This window comes from Mixophyes fleayi, chromosome 10 (assembly GCF_038048845.1).
Source record: "Mixophyes fleayi isolate aMixFle1 chromosome 10, aMixFle1.hap1, whole genome shotgun sequence".
Lineage (NCBI taxonomy): Eukaryota > Metazoa > Chordata > Amphibia > Anura > Limnodynastidae > Mixophyes > Mixophyes fleayi.
Window position 1 is genome coordinate 1,858,077 of NC_134411.1, and position 9,352 is coordinate 1,867,428.

Below are 9,352 nucleotides of genomic sequence, written 5' to 3' on the forward strand. Positions count from 1 at the left end.
CATCCAAATGGGTGATTTATGATACAAGCAATTTATATTCAATATGAGGATATATCCGAATTCTCAGTATTCAACTCATAATCCTAATCTACGATCCTGTTGTATCCTGTGATGACTTTGTTTGTCTTCTCTTGGTGGCAATTAAGGAATCAAAAAGGAACATCACAAAGTCTCTTGTCCTGGTCACTGTATTCTGCTGTGTATGTAAAAGTCCTTTATGTTATAGTTCCTGTAATTTTGGATTGTATTCAAGATGGAGGTCAGACAAAGGAATATTCTTCCTCCTCAAACTTCCTCGAAATATAAATTGTATTAAATTAGGAGTATCTCAATTTATTGTTCCCCCCTCTGTGCAGATGATGTTTATACGGTTCCCAACAGTAATATGTGGACTGTGGAATAGATTTGAAACCAGGGGGGTTTATATGAGTAATTTCTGGCATCCAGTATAATATTGAGCACAGAGACGCAGGATTAGATTGTTAGCTTGGTGCTATATGAAAAGGACACAGCTCTTATATTTCAATGAGTCAGTAATAGCAGAGATATGGGCTTCCTGTAATCCTATCAGCTTTCAATGTTATGAGCGAAACTGAAAATGTTATTATACAGATGTTCTGTTTACAAAACAAGTGTACGGAGGGTTTATTAAACAGCCAGATACTTCTATTTCCTAATACATCAGCAGAGGACATATTACTAGTTATCAGTGGGTCGTACAGAATTACTTACATGGGCACCATTACTCTCACGTTATTACTTTGCAGCCACAATGATCAAGTAATAAACTATACCTGAAGTCACATTTATATTCTCTCAAAGCTATAATATAAGGAAAGAAGTTATTCTCAATAACTATATACATATATTTTGCAAAGTTTTACAAAAACCTCCCTTGCTATCATTCGTTTTTCATGAATAATATTTCAGCTCACAGAACAGCCCCTTCCACTGTATGTAGGTGACAGGTGATATTAGTGAGCAGGTGTAGCGCCCCCAGTGGACAAACTGTTTTGAAAATTAGCAGCCTGCTCAGCCGTACAAAACAACAACATGATAAATGATCACTCAGTAGCCAGAAATAACAATGTTCTCTCTATTAGCATTAAGAGCCTGTAAAGATTTCTATGATTTTTAAAATCAGTTGTGTTTTTTCTGTATAATGTTATTTTAATTGTTGAGCTGGCAAAATATCTGTTAGGAAATCTTCATTTTCAGTAAAAATTCCAGGGAACCTTTCTAAAAGAAATGTGTAGAAAGGTAATAACATGTCAGTGGATTAATTCTCATTAGTTTTCTCCCAATCGGTGATGTCTCGTATATTGTATTATATTGTAGTATTGTCATCAGTATCACAGTGACCCAGCAGGAATAAAACAACCAACTTTTCCTCAAATAAAATCAGGCCGTTGTGAATCGGATTACAGCCAATCCAGATGCTGTTACTGTGATCCACAAGACCTACTACAGTGACTGGTAACATTGTTACTTTTATATAAACCAAAACTACTCTTCCCCTGTCCACAGACATAAACTAATATAGAGACATGTGACAGGTTGTACTTAATTACAGACATGGGCATATGGATACAAAATTAGCAGGAGCCTATGTGGACAGTCACAGATGTATATAAACAGTAGTAATTAAAGGTTCGTGGGATAGAGAGATGGATGATTTGCAATACAGAAAGCTTGTCTGGTGAGCCAGATTCAATAACCACATGTATAAATGACTATACATAAAGCAATATATAAAAATCAGCACGTAGCATGTACAGCCGGTTATAATGTATAAACAAGGATTTAAATATACAGAAAGCTAATGATAAAGAGAATTAGACTCTGGATAACAATGATATTTATTTATTTATTTTTTAAAAAAAGCAACTGTAACAACTTTGAGTATTGTGGAAGTTACGTTATAACCCACTATTACTACATTATTATCCTACAGTGATGAGCTGTTGAGTAACAATTATATAGACAGTATTTATGAAGCTGCGTTGTGAGTGAAAGACATGTGGGCAGATTTATAAGCTGTCTGTACAGAGACTTAGGGGGTAAATTTATCAAGCTGCGGGTTTGAAAAAGTGGAGATGTTGCCTATAGGAACCAATCAGATGCTAGTTATCATTTATTTAGTACATTCTACAAAATAAGAGCTAGAATCTGATTGGTTACTATAGACCACATCTCCACATTTTCAAACCCGCAGCTTGATAAATTTACCCCTTAGACACTTACCACGATGGTACATAGAGCGCCAGTCCAACATCATCCGAGCACAGTTTACTCACCCTGCGTTTCAAAAACAAACCTGCAAATTCTACACCTTTCCTGCACAAAGTCTGATAGCTGCTAGTAGTACATAAAAACATGCTGATGGGTTTTATTAAAGGACAGTTACCAGCCCCCCCTCTTCTCATTAATGTTCCCGTTTATGTCATATATGCTCGTAGACCACAGCTTACTGTAAGACAAATCACAGCAGTTAGCGTTGCCATTAATTATAGGATGTTTATTTGTAAAGAGAAATGTTTAACGCTGGCCGTATTGCAGTCAATATTGGTTAATAGACCACAATCGCAGTGTGTGGTGCCTGGACAAGCTGCAAAGTCCAGTAATAATGCGATGAGGGTCAACTGGGCCATTATGAGACATGTTGGTACATGCGGGCAATGGAGGGCAACTTTTGGTCTGTGTGTGCCGTCTTCCAATCTAAACGACTGACCTGCCCACGTGCATCTACCTTAGCAGGTCTCAATGTCTATTATAATACCTTTTTGACGGGAAGGATCTGGTGCTACCTGCAATATTTTTCATATTCTCACAGATCAGTCGAGAGGAGCTTTGACTTGAAGCCATTTTTGGGTCCTAACGATAAGTTATTGGATCATACCACAACCATGTGTAAGTTACGGTGGACTTTTGCCCCCTGAGCAAGCACTTTGCATGTGATGTTCCCCGGGATTAGAATGTAACATTAATAAATACATGTCTATAATAATCACAGCCAGAAAGAAAGAACAGCAGGGAAAATCCAGGTGTATCTAAAATACTTTTTTAATCTTGCTGAAATACACAATTGATACAATGTTTAAGTTTTGATAATTTTTCTGAACATACTGTACAATCATGTCAGTCCAATGTGTCACACCAAGGCACAGCTCACCAAACTTCAACTCGGCTGTCAGAGAGGTCTCTATTTTGTGTTAATCCCCGAGAGTTGCAAAGTCGCCATTATAAGCAGAGTCACATTGCGTATGCCGGAATATAAAGAACCGAAGGATAACATCACATTTTATTTTGAAATATAATATATATAAAAAAAAAAAAAAGAATATCATAATTTTATTGTAATAAATAACTCTTTTTTACAATAAATAAAAGAAGGGCGCTAGCAATGTTTTTATTTTATTTTTTTAAAAAAGAAAAATTATAAAACATGAGTTTGTCTAGTACGATGCAAAACATTATTTTTTGGCCTTCTTGATGTTTTGGAAGAAATTTGACGTCTCATTTTCATGGCAATCTGAAACACAAAGAAGGATGATTTTACAACTGGAAAACAAAAAATTATTTTAAGATACTGTGTAAAATTTAAAGAAAAACTAATTTTCAGATAATTATAGAATGATCATCGTTAATAGATTTTGATGTAGCTTGTAGTAATCAAAGGTTTTAATACATCTCTTTAAATGGACTCTCCAGCCCAAATCCCCATGTTATATCTACCCCTATCCCTGAAATAACAGAAGTGCTAGGATTCCTGATCAGCATATTGGGACGTAGTTGCCCCCAGTACATTACATCCTGGTGCAGTTCATACTTAAATGTATCAAACTGGAGGGGATACTAGCTGGTATCTGCCATAAGTACTCCTAAGGGGCAATGCGTTAAAAAAGTTTCCCATCTGCATCAAAGTATGACTCAAGATTGCCCAGGAGACCGGGCATAACTGGCCAAAGAGGGCATCCCACAGTAGGGAATAAGTGTTATATGATTGGCTTACATCCTACCCTGAGCCCCCTCCTCAGCTAAGTACAGGTCAATGGTGCCTAGCCCCCCAACCAGTCTTTATCATATGCAATGTTGGTATTTGCACACCTTTAAGGGTACTCTGTGTCAGTATAGGGGGGCTAAGTCAGTAAAACATACCACAGTTGGTCATTTACCAGCTATGGGCAATTCACAAGAGACACTAGAAGCTTAAATGCAACCACTGGCTGTTTGTGCTGCATGCAGGGGTGTCTAGTAGACAATCTGTAGGTGACATATTCCTCTAGAACTCCCCAATCATATTCCTGCTTATATCTGGTTACCAAATATATAAGCATAATTTATATTCCCACTAATTATCCTAATATTCTTCACCTGTTCTAAACTTTACACCTTAAGCCCTTAATAAATGGCCTATGTTGTTAATATATAATGTACTTATTCCCGAATATGAGTTTACTATGCAAATAAATGCCCTAATAAAGTAAAAGGTTTAGTGGTAAAATAATATTTTGGCAACAATTGCAATTATTGTAACTATTGTGTTTAATTTGGCTTTATTGTAATCTAAATTTATGGTTCTGATTAAGTCGTTATTTTTCTTTTCTTTTCTTCTTGTTTTTCTTTCAATATCATTTGCCTACAAATCATCCTATCACCGTGCTTCAGTCTATTACACTACATGTTAAAACCAGCATATATTAAGAGGAAATATGTAGGTCCTTATTTTGGTCACAACCCCTAGCTAAATAACCTTACTTTATAAATTATTTTAAATGTGACCTCAGTCCATAAAAAAATAAGTTTCACTAATGATAATAGGTTTATTTGCAAATTATTGATCATCATTTTTTCACTGCCATATTGTGGAAATAAAGCACATCCTAACGCTGTTTTATTAGACCTGCTAGTTTGAAGCAGAATCTACCTGACCTCTATCAAGTGAGATTGAACAGACAGAAGTCCGGGCTCCGACTTCCTTATCGATGACTCACTGACTACAAAAGACCTTGACAGGGAGTGGAGCGAACTGACAATAAGTGCAGCATGGAAACAGTTAACTGTTAGTGCTGCAGAGAAGCTGACCAGTGACTATAACCGGTAATTATTAAAATAAAATATATTATTCATCTTATTATCTGCTAATGGATAGGAGTTTACAATAAAAAAACTGACATTTTAATTAAAATGATGAGTGTGAGCGCCACATGAAGATGCATTATCAGTGATGATAAAGATAAATGATCCTTAAAATGTTGTCACCATAATGCAAAACTCCACAAAGATCAGGCGGTCTCAGAGTCCAGACAGTGACTGGCGAACAGCATTACCGTATTCCTGATGTCATTGCTAAGTTTAGACGTGGATGCTTCGTCTTCGCCTGCCAAATGCCTTGGAACCGACGTTGGTGGGCACAAAGTTATTCTTTGCCATCCCTCCTGACCGGCTCAGAAAGTCTGCCAAGCGGTGGGTGACACAGGTGGCCATGTTACACGCTCGCTTCTGTGGTGCTACACTGCTGGATGACAATAGCATGGATTAAACCACCATCAATATCATTAAGGCAAATAGATTTTGACTTCTATAAGCAATACAGAAGTGGCTCCAACATACAATGAATCCTTACAATATAGCTGGCAATATATATATATATATATATATATATATATATATATATATATATATTCACTAATCTATGCAACACAAGCTTGTGGAACTACTAGTCCCAGCATACCTGCCAGCTTCAGGTTTATAATTCTACAGCACCTGGAGAACCACCTAAGTCTGATATAAAGTATCAAACGTCCAACCATTACCTTCATCTACATGATATTATAAGTTCAAAATACATAAGCAGCATTTAAAAAACAATGAAACTATATTTTTCTGACTCAACAGCAACTGTGTCCTGATTCCTGAAACAAACTTAGTGTACATTGAATTTCTAAAGGATTTAGCTCTTTCATCTTAAATTAAACATTTACCTTGTCAAATACAGATATCTAACGTTAGTATATTAAAAAGAAAAAGTTGAATTCAACAAGTCAACAAACTCCTCCAAGAAAATAAAGTTCTAAAACCTATTTCCTTAATCAAGAAATAAAAAAAAATAAGTTTCTTACCTTAGTTGATAATTTGTTACATGCATTCACCCCTTTGTTAGTAAGGTTGTAACATGCTGCTCTCTCCCTACCAGAATCCCTAAGTCATTCTCCTTAATAAAACAACAATGCTTATCCTTGTAGAAAAATAGGTTTATTAACTAAGTGCATTGACCAGGCAGATGAGATTACTTTATTTGTACATAGTAGAAGCAGCAATGGAAGGGACAAAAAGCTTTTTTTTTTTTCTTCATTTTTGTGTGAGATTTTCTTAAATAATAATCTGTGGATTGCAGCGTGTGCTTGTGTTATTGGGGTACAGGGGTGCGGCTCTGGTACCTATCTATCACCCCTGTTCTCTCTGAGCTCCAGCTGAGCTTGGCCCTGTCCAGGTGCTGAAACAAGACTGTAACGTTAGCTCCGCATGCACCGAGTCAGCCTCGCCTCCTAGTTATTAATATCGAAGTGCTCGCCATAGTTTGCGTAATGTTCATTGTCCATAGCCCCCAGGGCGCTTCTCTTCTTGCCGGGGGTCCCGGCACCGACATCAGTACGAGGATAAGAGTTTAATTTGTGCAAATCCTGAGACAGTTTCCACAGCGTGCAAGTACTCAGACCCGAGCAACGTTTGGACATGGGTCTATCCAAGCTGCAGGGGGGGAGACAGAGAAAAGAAGACATGCCAAAAAAAACAGCCAAACTAAAGTAGACACATGCACCACCCTCGTGCAACTTATCTGCACAATCCATGCCAGTAGCCAGCTCACTCGCTTGTTAGCCCTGCTCATGTGTCATGCTGAGTGTGAGTAGAGTGCATGCCTTGTGCTTACAGGCAGAGTTGGGGTACAGCCCTAGCTGCAGTAAGGGGGTGCTAGCATGCTGAGATCACCTAATCATGCTGTAGTGCCGGCTGGGGGGGTATTTCAATGCAGGGCATGCGTTGCTATTGATCTCTCAGCTCAGTTAATGAAGTCATCGCTTAGTGCATTATGTGAACGCCCAGATATTATTAATGCTCTCACTGCAGACAAACCAGCTGACATTACACTTCATGCCTTTACTATAAGGGGGGGAAGGCATGCGGGACACTGACTGGACCTCCAACACCCTGGACTACTTATCTGCAATAAATAACATACCTCCCACTCACAATTTATCCTGCATCCCCCATGGAGCATCCAGTGGGGACCATCCATTGTCTTTATGACTAATAGACACTTAGATTATCACTGACTCACACAATCTGCAGATACCTCTGGCAGTGAAGGAGTTACGGGCTCTTGTTGCAGAATAATAACAACATAATCATAAGAAGAATTTTCAAAAATCCAACAATGTTCTCAGAGCACAAATGTCATTTCCAGGAGTGAGGTGAGCGCAGCAACAAGTGAGGATTGTGTGCAGCAAGGTGCGGAATAAACATACACTCGGCGCTGTACACTGTGCAGGAAATGTGAGAGACTAAGGGCTTCACCTATAAACACATATGTATATAGGGTGTAAACGCTGGTAAAGTGATGTGCTCTGCGCTGTATACATAGTTATAGCAATTATTCTGCAGTGTACATGGAGCCATAGATGTCGAATCAGGAACAGTGATGTATTCTGTGCTGTACATAGACTCCTAAGTGTAGAACCAGGAACACTAATGTGCTCTGTGCTGTACATAGATATTTAGGGGTAAATACATTCAAAGCAATGTGCTCTGCATTGTACATTGACAGCCTAGGTGTAGAATCAGGAACAGAAATGTGCTCTGTGCTGTACACAGACCCTTTAGGTGTAACAGCAGTAATGTGATCTGTGCTTTAGGGAATTCCAATCCCCCCCCCCCCCCCCCCCAAAAGGTGGATCCACACTCACCTGTTCCCATCACCTGCCTGCTCCATCTCCTCTGCTGTCATCTGTACAAATTCTTTGACCAATGCGTTAAGTAACCTCCGCGCCTCGTAATCACTGACTGTCACCCGGTCCGGTAAGGACTCCAAGCCAGGTCTTTATGGAGAGAAAGGTAATGGATGAAGGTCTGATATCTGATCTATAAGGGATATTATCCAGACATTTGGGCCAGACAGACAGGACAACCTTACCTGACTGGTGATGCCTGTGAGCTGTACATCTGGCACACCACCAACCCCAAGACAGCAAGAAGGGATGAGATCTTCAGTACCACCATAATGTCCTTTCTACAGAGATTTAAAGGAGAAGTATTGGCTGCCTGCCAGGAATCCCATCAGTATTAGCATACGGAGCAATCATCTAAAAGCAACCAGTCCCCGTCAGCTCCTCATTCCTGTACCCAACAGATGCACCAACACCCATCACACCAGCAACTACTAATCTCTGCAACCAAGACACAATCTTATTAGACAATCTTACTAGTGGCGCAGATTGTATTACATTCAGGGGGATGAAGTTATTTCCTACCTCAAGACAATACATCCTATCAACCTACACTGCAGAAGGTAGGCGACCTGTGTTTCTCCAACTGCTGGGACTTGTAGTTCCACAACAGCTGGAGAGTCACGGGTTGTCTACTCTTGACACAGTGATGCCCTTTAAAAATCCAGTCAACTGAACATGAAGTTATCATTTGCAAATCTTCAATAGAAACACACATCAAAGGGCACATTCTGTCCAATCAGTCGATAGGTCCCAGTATGGAATCAATGCCCAATCACAGAGGAGGTGGTGTGACCCATCCATGGCTGACTGAGGAATGATATCTATAGAGATATACTCACCAGTCAATGGTCCAGTAGTAGATGTACTGATAGTGGGAGAGACTGTATCCAAATCTCAATGCTTACCAATGAGGGACCCAGGCCTTTTATATCTACCGCCTGGCTGACAGTGTGTAGGCGTTTGATCATTGGTGGCCAACCAATGAGAGCCTCCCAACCCTTATAGTGACCAATCCCAAACTGGGGATGTCCCCCCCAGCGTCCCAATGACGTCATTACAGTCACTGAGTATTCCATTCACAAAATCTACCAGTCATTTGGCCCCTGACAGTCACATTTGCATTGATGTCATTGAAAAAAAAAAAAAAAAAAAGAAAAAAAAAATCTTGAAACGTTAATGAAAAGTAAGGAAAGATTCTCCAGTCATTAATAATCCATCCCCTCCTTCCCCAAAAATGACTGTATTTTGTTCTAGAAGACAGCTAACTGAATGGACAGCGTTTATTAGAAACGACATCTACTGCAAACCGTGCTGCATTGCAGACACACTCAGGGCTGATAAGCGAT

The 9,352-nt window shown here is 39.2% G+C and overlaps 1 protein-coding gene across 3 annotated transcripts; it reads right to left on the reverse strand.

The window, feature by feature from the left end:
* Positions 1-3,045: 3,045 nt before the first annotated feature.
* Positions 3,046-8,863, reverse strand: CALCB (calcitonin related polypeptide beta). Of its 3 annotated transcripts, none has more exons than XM_075187408.1 (5): positions 8,846-8,863; positions 8,192-8,287; positions 7,965-8,096; positions 5,331-5,515; positions 3,046-3,532 (listed from the first exon to the last, which is right to left on the reverse strand). In XM_075187408.1, exons 2-4 carry the CDS (start codon positions 8,275-8,277, stop codon positions 5,356-5,358), a joined length of 378 nt encoding a protein of 125 aa, XP_075043509.1. In that variant the 5' UTR covers positions 8,278-8,287; positions 8,846-8,863; the 3' UTR covers positions 3,046-3,532; positions 5,331-5,355. The 3 variants fall into 3 exon arrangements, with proteins under 3 accessions (XP_075043509.1, XP_075043508.1, XP_075043507.1); XM_075187407.1 differs by having other exon boundaries at positions 5,331-5,518; XM_075187406.1 differs by lacking the exons at positions 3,046-3,532; positions 5,331-5,515 and adding an exon at positions 6,234-6,750.
* Between the last annotated feature and the right edge of the window lie 489 nt (positions 8,864-9,352).